At 42.2% G+C, this 23,677-nt stretch overlaps 2 protein-coding genes across 4 annotated transcripts; both read left to right on the top strand.

The window, feature by feature from the left end:
• Window positions 1-2,270: 2,270 nt before the first annotated feature.
• On the top strand, window positions 2,271-15,082 carry RB195_015448 (uncharacterized protein; the record flags this gene model as incomplete). Of its 3 annotated transcripts, XM_064206169.1 has the most annotated exons (16): window positions 2,271-2,306; window positions 2,359-2,415; window positions 3,650-4,072; window positions 7,178-7,258; window positions 7,329-7,409; window positions 7,624-7,704; window positions 7,902-7,982; window positions 9,962-10,009; window positions 10,108-10,164; window positions 10,267-10,786; window positions 13,499-13,669; window positions 13,791-13,957; window positions 14,049-14,201; window positions 14,298-14,438; window positions 14,720-14,813; window positions 14,871-15,007. In XM_064206169.1, 16 exons carry the CDS (start codon window positions 2,271-2,273, stop codon window positions 15,005-15,007), a joined length of 2,328 nt encoding a protein of 775 aa, XP_064062050.1. The 3 variants fall into 3 exon arrangements, with proteins under 3 accessions (XP_064062050.1, XP_013300968.2, XP_064062049.1); XM_013445514.2 differs by lacking the exons at window positions 13,499-13,669; window positions 13,791-13,957; window positions 14,049-14,201; ... (1 more) ...; window positions 14,720-14,813; window positions 14,871-15,007 and adding exons at window positions 2,467-2,505; window positions 3,496-3,549 and having other exon boundaries at window positions 3,650-4,021; window positions 10,267-10,851; XM_064206168.1 differs by lacking the exons at window positions 2,271-2,306; window positions 2,359-2,415; window positions 3,650-4,072; ... (5 more) ...; window positions 10,108-10,164; window positions 10,267-10,786 and adding an exon at window positions 15,074-15,082 and having other exon boundaries at window positions 13,531-13,669; window positions 13,791-13,924; window positions 14,871-14,944.
• A 5,530-nt stretch (window positions 15,083-20,612) lies between these two features.
• RB195_015447 (uncharacterized protein) lies at window positions 20,613-23,422 on the top strand (the record flags this gene model as incomplete). Its single annotated transcript, XM_064206167.1, has 6 exons — window positions 20,613-20,648; window positions 20,733-20,789; window positions 21,112-21,165; window positions 21,613-21,663; window positions 22,597-22,650; window positions 22,778-23,422. The coding sequence occupies 6 exons, from the start codon at window positions 20,613-20,615 to the stop codon at window positions 23,420-23,422; spliced, it is 897 nt and encodes a 298-aa protein (XP_064062048.1).
• Between the last annotated feature and the right edge of the window lie 255 nt (window positions 23,423-23,677).

Here is a 23,677-nt window from a genome sequence, read left to right as displayed (position 1 = left end):
CCATCGCGAAAAGAAGTTGAAGATTGTGATACTATGAAGTGCGAAAATGGGCGTGCGAAATTAGTAACTAGAGACTTCTTTACATGCCTGAATTTCTTGTCTGTAGCATCTTCATTTCTAAGCCTAAGAAGACCACTTTTAGCAGTCCGAGAATTATAAACTTCTTGATAGTACGTGTGTAGATGAAACACTTCGTCACTGACGATCCTATACGCTCGTGTATAGATGGGTCAAAATGTCATGAAGCATGGACAGTGCCGCAAGCGCCTGCCCTCGAAATGGCGCGGTGGAGCGTAGCGGTTGGGATCGTGTAAGGATCCTCGCTACCGCCACCTTTCTCTGCAGTTCGCCATGGTCCAACCTCGATTCCATCCGCTGTCTCCACCGCACCGCTTCGAGCGCAGCCGCATGCGCAACTGTTCGTGCTTCATTTCGTTTTGACCCAACTATAGACGGTCATGGACGACATGGAGCACGTTGCAGTTCCTTAACAGGCTCCAAACGGCACGGTGGAGCTAACGGTGAGATCAGCGTGGCAGGATTGCCAACTCAGTGATGATGGTGCTACCAAGGGTCCTGTCGCTATACTAACCGCTGTGCTTCACCGGACCGCTTGAAACGCAGTCATTCACGCAACTGCGCTGAGCTTCTGCTTCAGCATCGAGTTTTGATCCAGCTATGCAGCAATGTCATTTTATTCTTGTATTCAGTAGTGGGGAACAAATGCACGTTCGTCTTTTTTTGTTGCTGCACAGTTTCTATTTTTGTTACTTTGAACTATTAACGAACCACTAATTCAGAGTGAGGAGAGAGAGTTGAGCCGACTGGATCGGCGAGGTAGTACTATTGCGATTGTTCGCATCCCCATTAAGGTGTGAGGAGAGTTGTAGTGTGTCGTCCAGGATCAATCCGCTCGTCGTTGCTTGATATTGTCGCTTCAGAACCTTTATTTTCGTTCACGCGGCACTTTGCCTTTGATTTGGTAGTATCGAGGCTTCGAGAGGTTTTCGTTCCCAAGAGGTCTCTGTTCTACCCAAGCATATGGACCCCTTGTTGGCTCAGGCAATATGCTTGACAAGGGCACCTTTCTGAAATGTTTCCCTGCCTGCATGCCTTCGTCTGTCTTCTCTGTTTCTTCATTTTTCAGTCATTACTCTGCTATGAATGTCCTTTCTATATTTCTTCCACATCCAGCCAGTAGTGTTCAGTCTGACACGTCAATCATTACAGTGAAAAAAAAAGATCAACGAATAAACTAATTAGAAAGTCCCGCTGAATAAAATCGGAGCTCATTAGGGTTGCGGAGATGTAGTTGGGGGAACTCAGTGGCGCCTTTATATCTGGACGCCTCCCTCTTACTTTTTTCTCTTAGTAACTTTAGCTTATATGTCATGGATCCTCTAAGACTAATGCTAAAGTCTTAGGGCCACGATTGAGTTAGTCATCTACTTCCAGAAATAAAGACGCCACTGAGTGCCCCCCCTCCCCCCCCCCCCTCCCCTCCCAGCTACATTTTACTTTAGGATTGTACCTCTGAATGTGTATACTCAACTGCATCACTGTCTCGGTACAAGCAGAGCTATAGTCGGGTGAAAACGACTTCAAACTCGGTGCAGTTGCACAAAGGGGTGCGCTCGAAACGGCATGGTTGAGCTAGCGGTTGGGACCGCGGTGAGATCATCAGTAGTTTCACACGGATTGCAGCGATAAGCGGTGCTTGCGAGAGTCCCCTCGGTTCCAACCGCTACACCTCACCGCGCCGCTTCGGGCGCAGTCGCCCACGCAGCGACAGCTAGCTTCAGGTCGCTTTGACTCTACTGTAATTCAAACTGCTTCACTTGTCGCCATTTGCAAAAATGGCTAAGGTTCGCAGATGGCCGAGAAAACAATTATTCTTTACCTCAAATCATAAAAAGACGCTATGTACCCTGGAAAGGAACAATTCGTGGACCAACTTTGACTGAACAAGTAAAAAGAAAACGATAAAAAAGAACATTAACGTTGTGGTGATTCATGGTGAAACTGCAGACGGAGACTGCGACCCGCATTGATTGCCTGCCGCACAGGCTCGCAATGCCGGTGCGGTGGCGGCCCGCGAAACCACAAAGTTGCTAACAACTTTAGTTCTTATTTTCTTCGCTTAGTTTACTGTTGGTTAAGTTTGACATGATGTACTCCTCGCGTGTACCTAACCGGAATCACTCGAACTCAACTTATCCAGGGTTTTTTTTTCTTATCGTTTCTCTTCCAATCCGGTTTCGATGTGAACTATGGTGAAGCAGTTGCCGGCGCCTGCAAAGGACTTCGTAAGTTTATTTGTGTTCTAAAACTTGTCTTCATCATGTCATCAATTTTTAGTCATCAATTGCTCGTCGACTGCTTCTGAATCATAATTCCTGGGAAAATTCACAGCTGGTAAGTTAACTACTAGATACGTTTGTTTGAGTTAATGATTTAGCATTTTAGCGCGCCACCTCTTCGTGTGACAGCTTTTCGTCTGATGAGGTAACCCTTTGGTTACTTTGTGTTTACCTTCTACAGCCCTGCAACCTTGCCCATGCACATATGCATAATATTTCCTGGGCTAAATGATTTCGCAAGATCGAATGTTTTCATGTTATTTAGTACTTATCAACTTTTTTTTCAAAATGTAAATGTGCTAAATTTAATCGGATCAAAACGACTCAAACCAGGTGCGGTTGTGTAAGGCGCTGTGTTCGACGTGGCATGGTGGAGGTAGCGGCTGCGATCGGAGCGGGACGCTACAATTCGTCTGCAGACGAGTAGGGTTCGATCGCAGTCGCTAGCTTCACCGCGCTACTTTTGCTGCCCGCAGGGTCCCACGAGTGCCGGTAGGATGTGTGCGCTTGTCTCACAGTTCGAACGAGAATAAGCGAGGGGGTAAAATGTAGTTGGGGTGAGGGCCACTCATTGCTCCTCTTATTTTTCAAAGTAAATAATTAAAACAATCCGGGCCGTAATGCCTATGCGTTAGTCTTAGAGGACCTATGATATATAAACTAAAGTTACTAAGAGAAAGAAGTAAGTTAGAGTTAGAGTGTCCAGAAATAAGGGCGCCACTGATTTCTTTCTAATTAGTTTATTCGTTGATCTATCTTTTTTTCGCTGCACTGATCGACACCTCAGACTGAACGCTATTCTCTGGATGTGAAAGAAATATAGGGTCTCGATATCGTGTTACTTAGGAACGGGATTTTATTTTTGAGTTCCTGCCCCATCGCCCTACGCCCTACGCCTTACGATATCCGCGGGAGCAGCGAACTCCTCCTTTTGCGTGTGTGGCAAGGCCACTGCCGTCCAGTCGATATTCATTAACTAAATGTCCGCGACTGTTTCACCTCCGCTCTAGGAACTCTGTGCGCAGCCTTCGAGTAAACCTGTGTCACGCAACTGCCCCAGGCCTCAGATCATTCTTATTCGACTACATCTGGTTATGTCAACCTCATTTCTTTTCATATTGAAATTAATATTCAGCTTAACACCTTTGGTCCGATCTCCTTCACAACCCCGCGGCAGGTCAAGCGAAAAGTAAGTCGCTTTTCCTTTCCGTGTTTTATTTTTCTATAATTCTTGGAAACTTTCTTTTTTTACATTCTTACTACATCTGCACGCGATCTTCTCATTGCAGCATCACAGATGTGATCTCTGTGACCGTCTCAGAAGCTTAACCGCTGAGAAGCTCACAGCACCGATCGAGAAGCCTTATGAAGTGGTGAAGCCGAATAAGGGCTTAGTTGGTCGACCTTCTCTGGGACGGAAAACTAAAGTTATTGTGAAACGTGTGAGAGAGTTCTTCGAGGAACTCAAGAAACAAATCGGAGAACTAGGTTATGGTACGATCCTGAATTCAGCCGCTGTAATGACTGGCTTAGCATGTGGTGTTTCATGTAAAACCGTGACTAGGATCACAAAAGGCCCAGAGTGCAAGAAAAAGTCCATAGTAGATCGGTATACCATACGTAAAGCCAATTTCAAGAAATATGGTCCAGAGTGGGGTGAGGTAGTTCGTCATTTCGTTCATAATGAGTTTTATCACCAGGGGAATGTTACAGTGAGTGATCTACACAGGAAACTTTGTTTTGCTTATACTGGCTTTCCTATGTCTGAACCTACGTTATATGGTTTTTTAGAAACACTGGGTTTTTCATATAGGAAAGATAGAAACGAAACCTATATAGAGCCGAATTTAAGTGAGCGAGAAAATATAAGTGTATGATATTGTTGAATTTGTTGATTTTATTGTATTATTTTTTGCTGTTATGAACGAATGAAGTTGTGCAGTCAGTGGAAATTATTCGAAAGTACAGATGAATTCGAAATTAATACAAGTACATACCGTTGTAACTATATAACTGTATATACAGTTACTTGTCTGATCATCGCCAAGGCATTTTTTCCCTGAGATTTTTTTCTTGGAATATTTAAGATGCTTTGTCTAGCATATGAGCATATGTATCAGGTTTGAATTTTGTTTTGTTCTAATGAACAAATTTAGCCGCTGAAATTAGTTTTGAAAGCTATCACTAGATCGAATCTAGCGATGATTCGTTGGTGATTAACTTAGCTCTGAAAAATGAATTCAGCAGAGATAGATGAGCAGATCTCCATCTATTCCAAAACTGAGATGGATCCCAGTTTTGGAATAGATGGAGTTTTTTTCGCTCGCTAATGCGTAATTGTCGAATTTAATTTCTTTTGTGAGTCAATTCGCTGTCAAATTTTAGATCTTATGACTTTAGAACTATCGAAGAAGGGAAGTTTGAAGATTTTGCCTGTAGTCTGTAGAAATCAGTATAGTCAAGTTAAAATGACCGGAAGATCGGTGTTGCTGGTTAAAGGGTGCAGTAGAGCGCAGCTATTGGCTGCGAGGAGGGATTCGCACTAGCACCTCTTGTCGCTGTAGTTTACGAGGGTCCCAACTCGATCCCAACCTTTACGTTGGATTCCCTTCATGTCGTTTTGACCCGACTGTACTTGTGGTGGTCGAGCAGCCTCTTCGCGTTTGCTATAGTTCAGGAACGTCTTGTGCTCAAAACGGATTGCGCTTGCAAACACAGCAACTCTAGCACTCTTTGCGATTACTTATCGAGTACAAGCGCATATGTTCAAATATGCAGTCATGATTTCGTAAACCTTAATCTAACTTTAGAATGGTATGATCCAGTACATTATCAGCGCTAGCTTTTGAACCAAGCGATTGAACGCAGCAGAGGCTACACATTCTCTTTCCTTTGCACTTCCCCGCTGACATTTTTAGTTCCTCCGCTTCAAACACTCTTCTGTTTGCTTTGCCCTGACGAAGTCGAAGATGTAAACTAGGTTGAACGCATTCGGCGCCGACTATGTCTCTCTTACAAAAGAATGAAGCGAATATCAACAACAAATCTGCGTTCTTTAAGTACCGATAGAAGTAATCGCAAGCTCCTAATGAATACCTCACCAGTCCTCGGAAAAAAAGATTTTTGTATCGGATACTTGTGACAAAAGTGCCCCGGATCACTCTCACTAGTTACTTTCTACTAAATTTCATTCATACATTACCTCGAGGGGACTTTTTTTCCCTCAAAGTCGGACGATTTCTTAAAAGCAGCAAAATGTGAAGGTAATCATAGGATTAGAGGTCTTCCAGATAGGAATATGAGTACGAGTACCTGTGAGCATAATTTACCGAAAATTTACCGAAAAAAGGCATAAATAGCTCCAGAATTTAAAAAAAAAATCATTTTGATCACACAACCACTTTTTGGGGAGGTAATTGGTCCCGTAATTCTATTGAAATTTCGAGGTTTCCACGTATTGTGACCTTTTCGGTAGCTCAGGCTTTGCTGAAAGTTTTCTCCTGGAAGGAATTTGAGCTCCATTTAATCGTTAAGATGGGGAAATACAATACCAAAAGAAAGTTGAAATGCAGGTCATTTTCTAGTTACCATCGGGCTCCAATTGCCATCTTCTAGTTTTATGTTTCTTAATTTTTGGTAGGATTATCGAAAGTTCATGAAGAATATGTGCTTGCACTGTGTTTTCTGCTTGTAAATCCATGAAACTAGTCTGAGCACATTTGGATTAACGGAAATCCGGGTTCCGTCATAGGCAGTATGAATCTTGCGCATGAATCATCACCATGGATGAAAGGAGATGAAAACTGTGGAATGACATCGTCTTACACATCTGTTGGATCGAAAACTTAAGTTGTGTGGTGCATTTGCACAATTCGGCCAAAAGGGCGTGTGCGTTTGACGCGTTGGTATCGATTCGAGACGGGGGCAATTCGGACATTACGCAGTCATCGTTCTCCACCAGACATTATAATCTTTGCTCAGTCATATTTCACTAGTTATTAGTTCTTGGTACGGATACGAAGACAAGTGTATATCTGTTCATATTAGAAATCTCGTGAAGTTTAGGGATTTGTAGAATTTCCCTTGATAGGCGTTTTTCTTTAGGATTCTAAAGAAGATTGTTGCTAGAACTCCTCCCATCACATCCTCCTGCTACATTTTACTTAGAATCACTTGAGATCACTATGTCAGTTGTGCACGCATCCTGTCTTCATATACCAGGGTCAAACAGCTTGGAGCTTGGTGTGGTTATGTAGGCGGATACGGTGCGGACCCACAAGATGAATTTTGGGTTAGTTCCCTACAGATTTCGGCATCACAATTGCACCAAGAGAGAATCTCGCCTCCATTGCAATAACTAACTCCACCTCACCATTTCGAACGCTGACGCGTACGTAATTGCACCGGGATTAAATTCCTGTTCACCCATCTCTAGTTTCGTATTGATTTCCCGAGATTTTCTGTGTTCCATACGTCTGTGAAGAGCAGGTCCTTGTCCTCAACCAGACTATTTTAAGTGTACTCCTTTCATGGTTTGTTCTGTATCAATACACTGTTGCGGATCTACACCATTTTTGAATTGATGTTTGTCTTTTTCCAGTTATATGTCGTATTCACCACAGTTTGAGCATCATCAGCATATTACTCTCTATTTTTCATTTTTTTCTTTGGTACAGTGACATTCCTTCTTTCTTGACCCGACCTTGATAATTTTTTTGAGTTCACATCATTTGAAATTTGGATATTCGTGGCTGTAAAACGTTTACGACACCACGACTTCGTGACCACTTACCGGTAGTCATTTTTCTTATGTTTAGATGGTTCTTTCCGCACCCGAACAACCTGACCGTTATTCCCTTGCGCAAAGCGACAGCGACAATAAGGAATCTTTACAACAAGTGGGCGAATGTCTATCTTCGGTTTCTTTCTTTCTTTTTTTTTATTTCTTGTGACATAACTTTGATGTAGGCTGTTCCGTCCCCGACGCAGAGCAGTGTCACATATTCCATATCGCCGGAAGATGATGATTGCAAATCACATCTAGAACAGGTGTGTTTCTGGAACATTATTGCTCTTCCGCTTAATATGGTTTTGCTGGAGGGTTCAGTTACCTGGGGACTCCTGCCCGATGAAGGTTAGGGAATAAACAAGCAGCATTATGCTCACTTCTACCCTTATAAATAAATAACCAGTTATCAAATAAGCGGGAACTATTCAAACTTTTCAATCATTTCATTCTTTCTGTAATGTTACTTTGATGTAGATAGTACCTCCCCTAACGCGGAACAATGACACGTACACTCTTTCGCAAAAGGACAGTGACCGCAAGTCACTTCTGGATCAGGTGCGTTTTTGAGAATCTTGGTATTATGCTCCCTTTAATTCGTATATCAAATGAGTGCTTTCGATGTGTGCAAAACATTACTCGAAAAAGAAAAATAGGAAGAGTAAATATTTTTGGTGAAGGGTTTTTCATACGAACTCAACTAACTTTTTGGTCATTTTTCTCTTTTTACTTTTTGTGATATTACCATGATATAGACGGATCCACCTCTATCGCCTGCTAGTACTACCTATTCTCTTTCGTGTGATGATGACGAATCTATGGAGCTTCTGGAAGAGGTTTGTTTTTAAAATTTACTTTGCGTAATACTCACTTTGTATGTTTCGGACGCTTCCACGCCTATTGCGCTGTATGAATGAACTCTAGCATCTACGCTCATATGCTTCTCATTTCTGGAGGTTTGAGATAAGCAGAACAATGTTTGCAATGAATTCTAGGCTAAAACACGATCTTCATTTTCATTATGAAGAAATACGTGCAAATGGTTTTTCTCTTGAAGAAGAGCGGGAACTGGTGGAGAGAAGCGCTGGCACATCAAAAATCGCAAAAACCACGAATTTTCGGTGTTTTACAGTATATAGATGTGCCAGTGTTCGAAATATCTACTCCAAAGTTCTGGTAGATAGCCGGTGACGAAGTCAGTTTTTTCATCGTCCCAGATTTGTCTGGTACCAAGTTATCGACCCTGGAGGTATGAAAGGCTTGGTAAGCACTAGGGCAGATTCGAACCTCTGACTTATCTTACTGCAGCCACAGCGGAACCACTTACCGACTGGTCTGCACTACCCCTACGGGTGAGTGTAGCGCAGCCGATAAGAGGTCCGCTGTATCCGCATAGTCGATGGTTCGTAACCGTTCTACTGCCAACCAGGCCCTTCATCGCTCAGGGGTCGATAAATTGGTACCAGTCTTGCTAGGGACGATGAATACACCGAGTTGGTCACCGGCTGGCCCCCACAAGTCATTATATAGGCCAACACGCATTCCAAAACCTCAACGATCACGAATTGCAGTGAAACGCTTTGGTGCATCCCAAGTGGATTGACACGCCACTGACTTTATCCTTTTATTCCAATATTTTTCGCGCTGCAACTACTGATATGGTCGGTTTTTGTAAACAGTGAGGATGAACGGCAAATGCAGTATTTGAAATATAGGTTCCATCATTTCTTATTTGAACAAAAAATTCTTATTTTTCCTTTTTAGAAATGAAATTACGTCAATTACTTCAATTGATATCGGTAGTATAATGATGGTAGTAATATATGCATGCAGGCTTATACGTTTGCAAAAATTTGAAATCCACAAAAATGCGATCAATCATTAACTTATGCGAATATTAGGAATTTCAATAAGCTTTATTTACATTTTCGGGGAAGGATAGCTACGTAACCCGACAGCATCTACGTCTTTGTAGTCGATTCTTCGAACGGACCAGACAAACCTTTCAGTACCTCGACATCGAGCAGCCCACGCAAGTCATTGTGTAGGCTGTACATGCTTTCATAAACCTCTAACGATTTTAATTTAAAGTCGAATGATATCGGCGCATTCGAATTGGATTGATTAACGCCAGATAATTTAGTCTTCATCCTTCAAATCTTCTTCTTTGCTATTGAAATGTCGATTCTTGGAAGATTTTGGACGATACAAAAGAATTTTACGATTTTTTCATTTGACTATTGTTGTTTCCTCATAGAAGAAACATATAACAATTCCTGGTTGAGGCTCATGGTTTTAACGGCTATTCTGAGAAGTCTAAATTAGTCGTATATCAGCAGTCCACAGATTACGTAAAGGTTCATCGATTAATAGTGATACCAAGAAAAGAAGCACGTTCGATGAAAGAGAAATACGTTGGTGATGAATACTTTCCCTAACCCTACAGCGGATGATTTTGATAGGATGATAAAAGAGTCTTAGTACTTCAGCTATTTGAAATCCACTGCCTAAAGGAATAATGAGCAGAAATAAAACGAGTTGATCTGACTGGCATTTATAGCACTTATGTTCAATGCAGAACTTATTTGGAAGATTTGAAATTTGCTGCTCTTCAAGTCTTGTAACGGATTTGATGAATTTAATGAACGGTAGGATTGAACTAAACAACCGGTTACCGGTTAGAGAGGAATAATAACATATGAGTTATCATAAGATGCAGTGGTTGTGAGATGGAAGTGTCAATGACAGCGACTTGAAATAATTTGCTATACAGACATAGAAGTACAGCTGCATATTGTAAGTCTTTTGTTTTTAGCCAACTAGCTCAAGGGAGGAAGTTTGGGACAGATCACCTACTGAAGAAGTACGTATTTCAATATCTACTTTTGTTTTCTGCAAGACAGTTGAATGTTCAGTAATTTTCTGTCTGTTTTTATTCAGTTTTTACTACTTAATGTTTAGTTAAACGCCTGTGATTTGATCTCTGGCGCAGTTTCGCAGCAACAGGGTGAACAGAAAGTGGGTGTGTTTCCTTGTCGACTTCCTTGAGTTCATATCTTATAGGCATTTATCTTCTTCTTCTTTTATTTCATTATTTATGCGCAGAGTCTTCTTTATTAGGGTCGATGTTGCGAACTCTGCAGTCGGATCCGAAGCCTAACCGCTGAGCGGCTTACAGCACCTCTCGAGAAGCCTTACGACAGCTTGACACCACGTCGTCGTGTTCACACTTCCCGACCTGCAATAGGACGAAATGCTAAGATCCTTATTAGGCGTGTGAGGAAATTTTTTGACGAGCTCAAAAAACAGCTAGGAAATGAAGCTCATGGAACTATCTTGAGCTGCGCCAATGTAATGACAGTGTTAGCATGTGGCGTTTCAGCCAATACCATATCCAGGATACCAAGAGAACTCCCGGAAGAATGTAAAGTTAAAGAATTGGAAGGTAAAAATGAGATGCAGGCAGCTTGTTTCAAGAGATTCGACAAAGAATGGAGTGTACCAGTTCGCTACTTTGTTAGTAATCTGATGAAGCACGAGAAATACATTGCGATAGGTGAACTTCACAGCAAACTTTGTTTCGCTTTCGCTGACTTCCCAATGTCACCACCGATGTTACACGCTTTCTTGGGAGCACTGGGTTTTTCATACAGGAAAGTTGGAAACAAAAATTACATCGTCGAATCTAGAAAGAATAAAGTTTAGATGTGTAAATGTTGTAAATGTTGTGTTTCGAATTGCTTTGCATTGTTTTACAGTGATATAAGTTGTTGATGTGAATCATCTAAAGTAAATGTTATAAAATGTCAATGTTTCTCAATATTAGTGCTGTCTTCGTTCACCACACTTGATGGTGTTTTCTCTGCGAAGTCAACTTTTATGATTGTATCAATATTTCATAAAACTGAAGTGTTGTTCTCAACAACGATTTAAATCACATACGAATGTATCCATCCAAACTGGAATACTTTTTTGTGGTTTTTTCAGCAGTGTTTGAGAGAAGGGTGATTCCGCCCACTTCTTCCTAATTGCCGCAAAAAACGCCGCGGGAGATACGGCGCTATTTTCTTCAAGGAGTTCGATTGGGGCGCACCAGCCTTGTGCACACGCCGAATCTTCCGAGCCGTTTTTTTTACGGCAATTAGGAAGAAATGGACGGAATCACCCGCATTTTCATAATCTGCGATCCCGCATACGAATACTTCACCTGAAATCCGTACCACCTCAGATTCGTGGGGTGATGCCTTTATGGCACTTGAAATGTCGTGCGTTTACTGTCTTAGTAGATCTCCCAGTCTAACGACATAATTTCTACTTTTGGGATGTTGTTTTTTTTTCAAGTTGAGTGTGGTACATACTAATTTAGCGTTGGAGTGAATCTTCAGGAATTTGTACATTATCAGTTTTACGCAAGCATTCATGATTTACAGAACCTTCTGTCATAATGGACGGAGTCAAAACCTTACATACCCTAGGGAAATATTGTTATCAAAAGCCATTGGAGATTTCCTGGATTGATGCGACATTTTTGGGTCAAAACGACATGAAGATCAGTCCAGTTGCCTAGTTGCAGTTGCTCAGAGCGTCGCTGTTGGGATCGTGATGGGACCTTCGCTCCGTTTCTCCCAACTCGATTCCAGCAGTTGCGAAAGTGGTGCCACTTTCAGCGCAACTGCGCCGTGCTTCATGTCATTTTGACCCGGCTATACATTAATTTCTGCTTTGCGTTGTTTTATAACTTTCTTACTTGTTTTTTTTGTCAACGTTATCGATAAGCTCGACCGTATAGATTAAAAAATAAACCACATTCTTCAGCGGACAATATTGTCTTACAGTAGTTAGCCTTCCCTTGAAAGGGAATAAGAATTTCTTTTCGAGCAGTTGACGGGTAGAAGTACATGTTGCTGATGCGCATGTGATTGCGGTCCAACGACGCCACCGTTACTAACTCCTGAAGTGCAATTAGAATTAGCGAGGAACTCTCCGAACCTCATTTCCTTTTGTTTTTCATCATTATTCTCTTCATAATATAATTTATAATGTAGTGTAGTATTTAATGGGTAGGATAACATCGTCTTATTGAAGTCCTTTTCCAGTAGTTCTATCACTTATTTTGCTCCCATGATTCCCATGTCTCGATCAAGTTAGTGGAAAAAGACTTTGTTAAGACTACATAGATTTTTCCCATACACAATTATAAGAAGAAAAATAATGAGGAACTACCCTGCACAAAAACAAGAAGTTTTTCGTACGCTATGGATGAAGTTTTGCGCACTACTTTATGGAGGATGCATCGCCAGTTACAATACGTTTTACGCTGAGGCTAATTATCTACTGAAGCAGCTTAAAATGTCATACTTCACATTATAACATCTACGACTCGGTTGTGCGTATTTCGGATAGAATCATTACGCGAAAATAAGATCGACAATCCATACAAGATCAGAACACCGTGCTACGATTTCCTGCACGACCGTCGCAGCCTTTTGCCGTTGACGTTTATCACAAATATAAGGTATAAGGTATAAGTAAGGTCAAAACGACGTGAAGCACAGTGCAGTTGGGTGAGCGGTTGCGCTCGAAGAGGTGTGGCGGAGCGCAGCGATGAGAATCTAGGAGGGACCCTAGCCAGCACTATTCATCACTGCATTTCGCGATGGTCCCATCTCGATTCCAACCCTTCATGTCGTTTTGACCCGACTATACGTCAACGATGCAAGTTTGGCCAAATTTTTTAGAAGCACGAGGTCATTTCTTGACCTTAGGCAAGGTCTATTAAAACTTGTTGCGATATGCAAATAATGTGTACTAGGACGTTTTTTGAGTCACAATCGGGGAATATTTCTGTTTTTCAAAAACTACGAAGCTTACTGAAATCCTTAGAAATTCCTTTACTGTGCATAGTTTAGAATTGAAGCTTAGCTACTGCAAAGCACAATAGCTTCGCCGAAATTTCTGTAGAGTATTACTGAGTACTATTCATCTTACATCCTGACTTCTGAAAGATTGCAGGTCGACCTGCATGCTGCGTTGAGCTTGCTGCTGCTGTTGTTATGTAATTTTGTGTTGATCGTGTTCCATTTTAGGGATCTCATTTGTTGGAAGAAAGCGATCGAAGAGTTTCATGCTAGTTTTGATTCACCTATTAGGATCGTTTGTGTAGAGTAGTAGTCATCTTACATTATGGCGAACAGTGTTCGATGTATATTGAAAGATAAAGGATAGGAGGAAAGGTTGCTTTGTGTTTCTTCAGTCATGCGGTACAGTCATCGTTCCGGCTTGCATTATCACTGCCTGCCTTATCCCCTAAACTGATTCGTAGTCGTAAATTCCCCTCTGTTCTCAACTACAGGTACTTTTTTCAGCTCGAATCAGTTTGCCACTATGAACCGCGATCAACGCCGCAAACACAGAGCCCAGAAGGAGACGGAATGGAGGCGTATAGGAGAACGAGCGAGGGAGCTCATCCCCGAATGGATTCAGTCGAAGCGCATAAAGGAGTTGCCAGTGGAGGTTACCGAAGGTATGTGGCAGCTTCACATATATGTTGGTATCGCAACCCGTGCGTGTACTAGATAAGCATTATTGGTTGGTCTGGAGGAGAACGGAAGAAAGAAGTAACAATGCAATGGTACATGTTGTAGATGTGTTCTTTCCGAAACCTCAGCATCTCGGAATCCATTACTGTGTAGTGTGTGGCCTGCATGGTAAATTTCGGCTTTGTCAGCATATAAGGAGGGCACATCCAAAGTTTGAAAAGGACAGCGCCGAGTTCAAGGCAAGTACTTCAATTCTTGTGTGGAAAGTGGAAGTGAGAGAACGGTGAGGAGCTTCACAGCGGCTCACCGTTCCTTCCACCGTGTTATTGAAGGTGACATGAGTAACAAACTATGACTGTTAAGGTGGTCGAGCAAGTAAGCCGAGGGATTACGGAAAATATGAAGAAAGCCGCAGTTGATGTGCACAAGATTCCGTGCCCTTTGACTGCTAGAGAGTATAACATCTATAAGGGATTCGTGGACCAATTGCGCGCTGGAGGAATCCCCATTCACGGCGTGAGTTTAGTTGTGCGTTAACGTGTTACCAGTATACTGCTACTGCTGCACCGACTGCACTTCACATACGCAAAAATGATGCCGCTGTCGCCTTAGCACTACGATCCACCGCCGCCTGAGCTGACCGAGACCGACCGATTGATGCGCGCCATGTCGGATCTTCGTGAGAGCATTGATCGTCGGTGCTACACGGATGAACCCGGTCCATCCGGACTCGACCAGTCGTATACCATGCAAGTACGTGTGTAAACGTATGTCTATATCTATAATAGGATCAAAACGACACAAAACACGGTGCAGTCGTGTAAGCGGTTGCATTCGAGAAAGGAATCGAGGTGGGACCATCACGAGCTGCAGCGAAGAATGGTGCTAGCAAGGGTCCGAACCACTGCATCGTTTCGTGCGCACCTGCTTACACAGCTGCATCGTGCTTCATGCCGTTTTGCCCACTTTATACATGGAAAGTTGTCAACTATACGATTTTTCCGCATGGAGACATAATTGTGACTTGTGTTTAGGCGAGGCAGGCCCCATTAGTATTAGGGTCCCCAGGTAGCTCGCCGCCTTTACCGCGTTATCACATGCGTATAGTACGAAAGAAGCCGAGAATGGGTAAGTAGTTTACTTACATAGATTAATATTTAGAAAAAAGAACTTTGTGTTAACCAGAAACGACATCCCCACGATTGCCAAGCCTAGCGTCAGACAGTGACGATGACAGTTTAGAAAAGGAGGAGTACTGGGTAGGTGTAATTTGTACTGCCGTGAGCCGAGCAAGATATCGCAAGGTATCTTCTCAATATTAAGTATTCCATATTATGAAGGATTAGCACCTTGTTGCTTATGTTCATCTTGATTCATTCCATTTTTAGCGTTGGTGACGCCGTGGGTGAGGATCGAAGTTTTTGAGGAAGGACAGCTGTAAGGATTCATTCGCTGTCATTACTTCTTTCATTTATGCATTCAATCATTTAGTGCTATGTCTTGATGTCCGCTTACTTCGCGTCTTCGTGTGGTGTATCCTAGTTAGTATAATGCAGAAATCTCCCTATTTGCACGTATATACTTGTGTATACTATTTTTCACTTCCTCTCCTCTCGAAAGCTCAGCATTGTGCATTCGATCTAAATTCTCGTGATTCCTCCCGTTATGTATCTCTGGAGCGAAATAAAAATAAATCTTATCTTTCCTAACGCTTTGTGAGCTATAGGATTCTCTCATATGCAGTTCGTCTTGGCTTTATCCAGACACCATTGTTTGAGGATAGCGCGAAGTATGTAGTTCTCGTTCGCCCTAATGGCAGTTTGGTAACGCGATGGCTCGTTTGCTCCGCATTTCGCTGAGATTGACCAGCATATTTTCCTACTGGGTAGCATCCTTGCGTAGCATAGTTGAAATGATATGCAGGCTTGGCAAGAAGGGCGGGATTTCATGGAATACACATAATATCAGATATCTCGCTCGTTTATAAGTTACTGTCAAAACGACATGAAGCACGGTGCAGATGCGTAGGCGGTTGCCGTCGAGGATTTGCAGTGTAGCGTTGCAGTTAAGATCGAGGGAGGACCATTGTTAGCACCATTCCCTGCTGCAGTTGTCGAAGGACCCATCTCTACCCTCCAGCGTACCATTTCGAGCCCAACCGCTAACGCAATTGTACCGTGCATCTACACCATATACACCTTCATGTTGTATGGGTGCATTTCAGGCATTCGGCGAAAGAATACAGTGGACTACGAACATCGGTACAAAAGACGATGGTTGAGAAAGAGAAACACACGTGCAAATGATCCGGTGGTATCCAATGTCCGAGAGCTTGTTCGCATGTAGTCGCACACATCGCAGATGTTCAGAATGAAGTTTTGAAAGGTTATTTCGTTTCTAAGAAAGGGTGATTTAGGAATTGAGGATTGAGGACTTCATCGAAACAACCGGAACCAGCGGTAATTGATCGTATGGAATTCGTTAACAAGAGTCAGATGGGGTTGAATTTCTGGAGCGAGTGCGGAGAGAGAAAAGATGACAATTCCTGGACTACAGATATTGGACAAATCAATCCTTCACCATATCACTGCTTATGGACACATGGCGCTACGAATTTGTAAGTTTTTGACCCGTAGGGACATATAGTCGAGTCATAATGACATGAAGCCGGACAGTAGAGTAAGCGGCTGCGCTTGGAAGCGGTGCGGTGGAGACAGCAGTTGGGATCGAGGTGGGACCACGGCGAATTGCAGATATGAGTGGCAGTAGCGAGGACCTTTACACGATCCCAACCGCTACGCTCCACCGCTGCGGTTCGAGAGCAGCCGCTTGCGCAACAGTCCGTGTTTCATGTCGTTTTGACCCAACTATATAGTCGGGTCAAAACGACATTAAGCAAGGTGGAGCTGCGTAAGCGGTTGCATTTGAAGCGGTGCGGTGGAGCGTAACGGTTAGGATCGAGTAAGGAGCTGTTCGACCACCGTACATTGCTGCAGGTCATGATGGTCTCATTGGTCTCGATTCTAACCGCTACGCTCCACCGCGCCGCTTCAAGCGCAACCGCGTACGCAGCTCCACCATGCTTCATAGCGTTTCGGCCCAATTATAGATTCAAAGTCTCAGCACATTCGAAGAAGGTTATGCTATTCATTTAGTAGTACTGAAGGGCAACCGTTTCTTATGAGCTGTTACCTGAAAATCGGACCTTTGCTCCGATAAAGTACTGTTCACGACTAAGTGAACTGAACCGGGCAATCAACCGAGAGGAGCTGTTTTCCAGCAACACAATGCTAGACCACACGTGTTTTCAACCTCCCGACGGGAACGCTTGGAATTTGGATGGCATATTTTGATCCACCCGCTTTACTTTTCCTACCCTGTGCCCCCCGAATACCTTTTATTTAGATCCCTTCAATACGTTTAGATTGTAAAAAGTTTATTCTATTTCCAAGTCGTAAAAAGCGTGACATCGTTCGTGTTCCTATTTGCTACCGATGCATCTTCAGTTTACGTGTGGGCCCGGTCATGTTGAATACGAAGTTTTTTTTTTTATTGATTTGCTTGAGTTGTAGCCATGATTAGTATTGATCTTGATTAACATTTAACATTACCGCCGTCGTCAGAGCCTGGAAAAAACATCAAAGTCAGTGATTGTCTCCAATTCGTAGCTTCTTTTTTTGAAATCGTTCAGGGCAGTCTCAGTCGCCGTTCGACAAAAACTTAAAAACCCATAGTTATTGGTACATGTTATCTTCAATATCATAACTACTGGTCCCTAGAGGAGTAGCGTAGAGACGGAGGGAGCCCTCTGCGTTGTAGTAGACAATCACTACATCTAGGAAATTTACTGTATTTGTTGTTGACTTGATTTCTATTCAGACATGTAGGACCTCAAACCCAAACTACCTCTATCCGCCATACTGCTTGCCCCCCCCCCCCCCCTCCCACACACACACATTGTTTTCCGTCTGTTTTTCTCTAACGCTTGGAACAGGAAGTAAATCCAGACATCCTGCCTTTTTGCTGGTCTTATTTCAATCGAAGACAGTTCGGATACTCGAAACTGATAATACATTGTCATCACCGCTTCGGGATCTCAGAAAAGTTACTTTTGTGACGATCCGAAGTGTAGCGTCCGTAGTTACAGACACAGCAAACAGACTGTGTTCTCAGCACTTGTAATAATATGGCCGCTTTTCGTTCGTATAGTTTTGAGCAGAGTTGTACGTCGCTGATTATTCAGAGGGCCGCTAGTACTACGAATGCTTTTTTTTTTCTAAGCTTTATACTTGATGAAGTAACTAGAAGTGCATTTGTATATTCTGTGTTAGCCTTCGGATAATTTGGGTTTTGCTAGGTTTTCAGTTAAGAGTGGAGTGTTCGTTCACGATAATTCTCAGGGATTTTGCTCCTGTTATCAACGCATTTCATAGCGAAGTGAACGGGATGATAATTCTTCAAACTGAGTCCTTCAGTTGGATCGATTGCACGCAGTCGCGTCACTGCGCGCGCACCCCATGCGTCACGCCTTTCTCTGCCTTCTTCGATACCAAGACCGAGAGACAGTGCAATTTCTTTTCCAAACTTTTTTCATTTTCCTTGTTCCATAATGGTTTTGGTTATCGCTGATGTATTGGAGATTGCATTGGAGGTTTGCTTTACGCTTGCAAATGTGGATATTTGATGCCAAATGCGGCGGTCTGATCCCCCACTTTTTTAAAACTTAAATCTTCTAGGATGAGGCGAAACTATCCACCTTTTCATTTTGGTCGGTATACTTTTTATTTCCTGACTTTCAATAGGTGTTGCTTACTACTTGCTTACTGCTACTAAGAGCTTTCCAAATATTATGTTGTAGCATAAGTTCGTACAGCTGCTGTTTTAACTTGTTTCACGAACAATTTACCTATTATTTGGTGTGTACATCTTTCCAAGGAACTTTTTCTACAGTGTATGCATGTTGCAGTCGTTTTCATGGATGTTTGAAGTCTCGGAGTTCGAGTTTGAAAGAGAATTGGTTGATAAGGATAGGTGATCTGGCCTCAAATGGGTTTCCTGACGGCAAATAATTCAATTTCATTAAATAATAATATCTCTATTTTCGACATCTACTCTTCGTTTTCCATGGAGATCAAAAGACGCGGACATCTACGCTGTTTACGGCAAGGGTGTCATAGCGAAACTTTCTACTCAGAAATGTTTTGCTGAGGTCGGAAATGACAGTTTTGGTCCGGACCATTTCCTGCGAAACGGCGTCAACATATTGATTGAGTAGTGGGAAGGTTTCTAAATAATCTCAGAGAATACATAATTAATTCTTTGTCTTAGCTCCTGTGATATCTTAGAAGTTTAGTCTTGGAAAATCCACGAACTTTTGTTACAGCCTAGCATCCGTTATAGATTGTTCAAGGTCCCTTTCCGTAGTTTTTATATTGCGGCGAGTTTGGGGTCCTGTCCTGTTCCTGTAGCAATTCGTCAGCAAGTCGCTCGTCAAATTCTTCCCTGGACTCGGCCACATAGTATTCAGGGTGGAATCACGAGAAGACAGAGAGTTAGCAGCAGATATTTTAGCCGTAAAACAAATGATTGGCAAATTCCCGTTGATTTGCTCTCATCATTTCGTGATCATCAATCGTGAAGCAACTACGACGATTTTTGACAAATATTAGTTAGATAATTGGTCATTTAAAGGCAGCATACCACGAATGTGATTTGAAGAGGTAATCCGCGGGAAAACTAGATGTAAGGTTCTAGACTGCGGATCCTGGGTAGTTTCGCTCATCTCTCTCTAATCGTCGTCAAAAACAGCGTGGAAAACACTGTTTTTTTTACGACGATTTCAGTTGTGTCGCGCCACCCTTGTTCGCGCACCGCATCCAAGTGCGAGCGGCCGAAAATCAGTGTTGTCTTCCGCCGGCCTATTTAAAGGCATCACCCCACGAATCTGAGGTGGTGCAGATGTCAGGTGGAGTATTCTTATAAGGGATGACAGATTATGGGGAGGAGGGTGATTCCGTCCATTTCTTCCTAATTGCCGTAAGAAAAAACGCCCAGGAAGATGCGGCGCCGCACAAGGTTGGCGCGCTCCAGTCGAACTCCTTGTGGAAAAAAGTGCGCCAGAACGTTCGAAGCCTTATCTTCTGGGCCGTCTTTTACGGCACTTAGGAAGAAATGGACGGAATCTCTCTCCCCCTCCCCCTCTCTACTATGCCGCATACGAATACTCCACCTGAAATCCGTACCACCTCAGATTCGTGGAGTGATGCCTTTAAGTGAGACCAATGAATAGGGTGCTGAGGAGACCGGAACGTGTACATAGAGGAGCGTTCGAACGTGCCCCGTAGGAAATAAACCAGGTCCCAAGTGGTTTTTTACGACTGCTAAGGAGAGATGACCACACCAATTCAGTATGTTACAATCTTTAACCCTTCTATAGCTTTTCTCGCGGATCTCCTCACCACTTCAGATTCGTGGTATGTTGTTTTCAAGGTAACCGTCATCTCATAACACATTTTACGCCGACTATACCTTCACGGACCGTAGCGGCGCATCCTTCGTAATGCACACGTCTGATGTGCTGCTATTATGACATGTGCTACTTCTTCTGCGTGAATTCCCTCAGTACATAGTTTGCGCGGGTGTTCAGACAAACAGGAGAAACGTGTGTCTACATATTGATTGAAAAGTTTTTGTGAAGATGACATGGTCACCGATGTTTATCACCCAAACCCCTTTGCTGCTAGTGGAGTCAAGATCAGCTCCACTCAAAATCCGCTGCAAAAATTTCGGGAACTGATGTAAAAATCTGCTCATTTTGGCTGTTTTAACTTTTGATTTGTTTTTCGTTTTTACTCCTGCTTCCCTCACTTTGCTCCATGTTTTTTTTTTTCAGAATTTTGACTCAAGCGATATCAACCAGATTTGACCATGGAGTCATCTTTATCTACATCGGGAAATGAATTCGTGAGTTTAATTTGATCTCTGTATTTTGACTTATTCATAATCTATTACACATAGGCATTATTGATACTATACGTAGCTATTCAGCCACCAATTGCTCGTCGATTCATTCTCAACAAGAAGTCTTGTTCAACCGCCGGAACGGTAAGTTTTTTTATTAGTGTTTCGTCATGAACGGCTGACGTATACTTGAAACGAACCTGTTCTGGCTTTTGAAGTAGCCTCGACGCTCTGCTACAACTTTCTATTGGTTTCTGTTAGTCTCATAACTGTTCTTTCTTTTTATTTCCTTCTCTGCTTGTGTGCCTGTCTTTCTCTCCCTTTCTCTGTCCTTCAGTTATAATTTGATGAGATATCAACATTGAAACGTTGTAATTCTTCATGATGCAGTTCAGATGCACCATCTGTATATCCTCGGTCATTGGTGCTTTCTTGGTTATTCTGTTAGTTTATTTTCATATTACAGAGTACGGTTTCTATATCTCAGGATTTCGACGATACAAAACCACCTACTGAAGAGGTATGCAATTCATTGATCTAATTGTTGTTTTTTTCCGTTAGCATCTAACAATTGCGCAGTTTACTTGCAAAACCTCCTTTCCCTTCTTAAAATTATCCCTGACTAATCACCCATTATTTTGTCATATTGATGATCACCGGTTACTGCACTTGGTGATCAACGACGGGGCTTCTATCAAAGTCATCTCGAGTCCACATTTGGCAGCGAAAGTAGTCATCCGAGAGATATCATGTTTGCTACAACGCACGATTCTTTGAGAACTGTTTGGCGACTGTACATCTTTGTGTTCCCGTTGATTTTTCTTTCAAAGTTAACCTTGAATTTAACTTCTGATTTTTTTTAATTTGGTCAATTTAATTTAATTTCTAAATCTGCAAAGAAGGACTGTTTGAGTTTTTATTTCTTTCTTGCATACAGTTGTTTCATTTCTTATCTTGATGTGTTTAGAGGGTATTTTCTGCATCACGAAGCAACGCTGAAGCTGTTGATGATAAACAAGTGGGTTCTTCAATTAAAGTTTTGTGATGTCTAATGGTAAAAAAAAAAACTTTGGTGCCTAACTTTCAAGTTATCTGGTCTGAAATGTAAAAGAGAAAAGTAGAAATTATCTTGAAGCTGAAAACGGGATGTTTCGTGCATCCAGGTAACGTTTTACTACTCACATTTCTCATGTTTTGCACTGCCTCTAAAAACTGCGGCTGCAGACTCTTTATTGCATGAATCTTCCAAAGGTCCGATATTACATTTAATCTCTGAATCATTTTGCGTATCTGGCAATTGAAATATTGTGTTACTTGTAGTAATAGGAGGTCTGTCTTCAGATAACTTCCTATTTTCAAGTTGTTGTCGCCATCACCTCTTATGCTTGTTAAACTAAGTTTTCTCGTATTTACATGGACGTTGTGGGACGTGAAAAAAAAACGTTTCCACCATGTTGTAGATTTGTCAAATGTTTGAAAAAAACTTTTTGCTTCCATAAGCTTGAAGCAAAATTTCTCAACTTCACTTCCCTTCCCACTCGCTTTCAAATGTCATTCCGACGAATGTTCATCCGCTATCTCCATAACTCTCACCTCAGCCATTTTCGAATTTCAGTTCTCATTACTATTTTTCAACACATAATGCTTTGCTGTTATGCTATAAACTTCTATGGGAGCTAATCACAGGAGCACATTTTATGAAGTGATTAGGCATTTTCTTGTTCGCTAGAAGAATTGATCATTTTCCACTTCTCTGTTAGAATAAGATTGCCACTCGAATACGCCAACAAGCATTATTTAGTGGGACTAGCTACTTCCTTCATTCTTGTTGCAGAACAGTTCACTTTGTCCGTGTCACTTCCCATGGGGTGTTCCATTTGCTCTATCTCTCTTGACTCCAAACAGTTATTTTTTTATGTTACAGTAACTTATTTATTGAATCAGTATTCAGATAGTTGGTTCCACCGCAGCCCTTGTTAGCCGTGTGTTGTGCCCTCAGCCTGCGGTGAGCTTCTTCGTTTTTACCTTTTTCTTTGCTCCCCGTTATCAGACTTTACGTTCATAACGTTCTTTTTTTTTTAAAATAATTTCTATCAATTACGTATGCATAGGATAACATTGTTCTTCTTAAGGTATCCTATTACTGCAACCTCTGCCTTCGTTTACGGAGCGTCACCGCAGAGAGACTCAGAGCACCAGTAGAGAAGCAACCATTCCCACCTGTCAACGGGTCCTGTAAAATTAGAAATGGACGCCCACCATGTTTGGGGCTTAAGACTAAAGTTGTCCTTTCACGAGTGAGAGTGTTTTTCGAGGAACTCAAAAATCAGCTGGGGCACACGTGTCGTGGAACACTTCTTAACTCACCAACACAAATGGCAGCTTTAGCATGTGGCGTTTCAAGGCATTTAGTGAGAAGGGCAGCGCAGGAAAGCAGCGATTTATATAAGTGTCCTCGTAGATTATTTGAGTCTCCTCCCCCGCCCAAAAAAAGGCCAGAAAAAGACGAGAACACCACACAGATGATGTCTCTTAAAAAATATGGGGAGGAATGGGGAGAGGTGGTCCGCCATTTCGCCCTGAACGAATTGAAGTCGGATATGAATTTGACTGTAGATGATCTGCGAAACAGGCTCTGTACCGCTTATGCTGGTTTTCCGATCTCTTCGTCAACATTGTACGATTTTTTAAAAATGCTAGGTTTTTCTTATAGATTAGAAGAAGGCATAAGTTATATTATTTTTACAGCTAACGAAATTAAGAATGAGGATCTGTAGATATTGTGAAAGAGTCTTGTACAGGTAACGTTCGAAGACGGTTTGAATAAACATTTTTAAGCCTTGGACCCGCACAAATACGTATGTTGTCCTCAGATGTATGTTGTTGGAAAGTGAAGTTATGTTAGATTAAGTTGATATGTATATTTCATTTCTCGAGTTGTTTGGGTAAAATACCTATCTGCAGCTGGGCGCATACTAGTAAATTGTTAAATGGCATAGTTTAAAGTCTATAAGGAGTCGAAGTATATCTTG

The sequence above is a fragment of the Necator americanus genome, chromosome V (genome assembly GCF_031761385.1).
Source record: "Necator americanus strain Aroian chromosome V, whole genome shotgun sequence".
NCBI lineage: Eukaryota > Metazoa > Nematoda > Chromadorea > Rhabditida > Ancylostomatidae > Necator > Necator americanus.
Note: the sequence above shows the minus strand (reverse complement) of the source record. Positions and strands in the feature narration are given on the sequence as shown.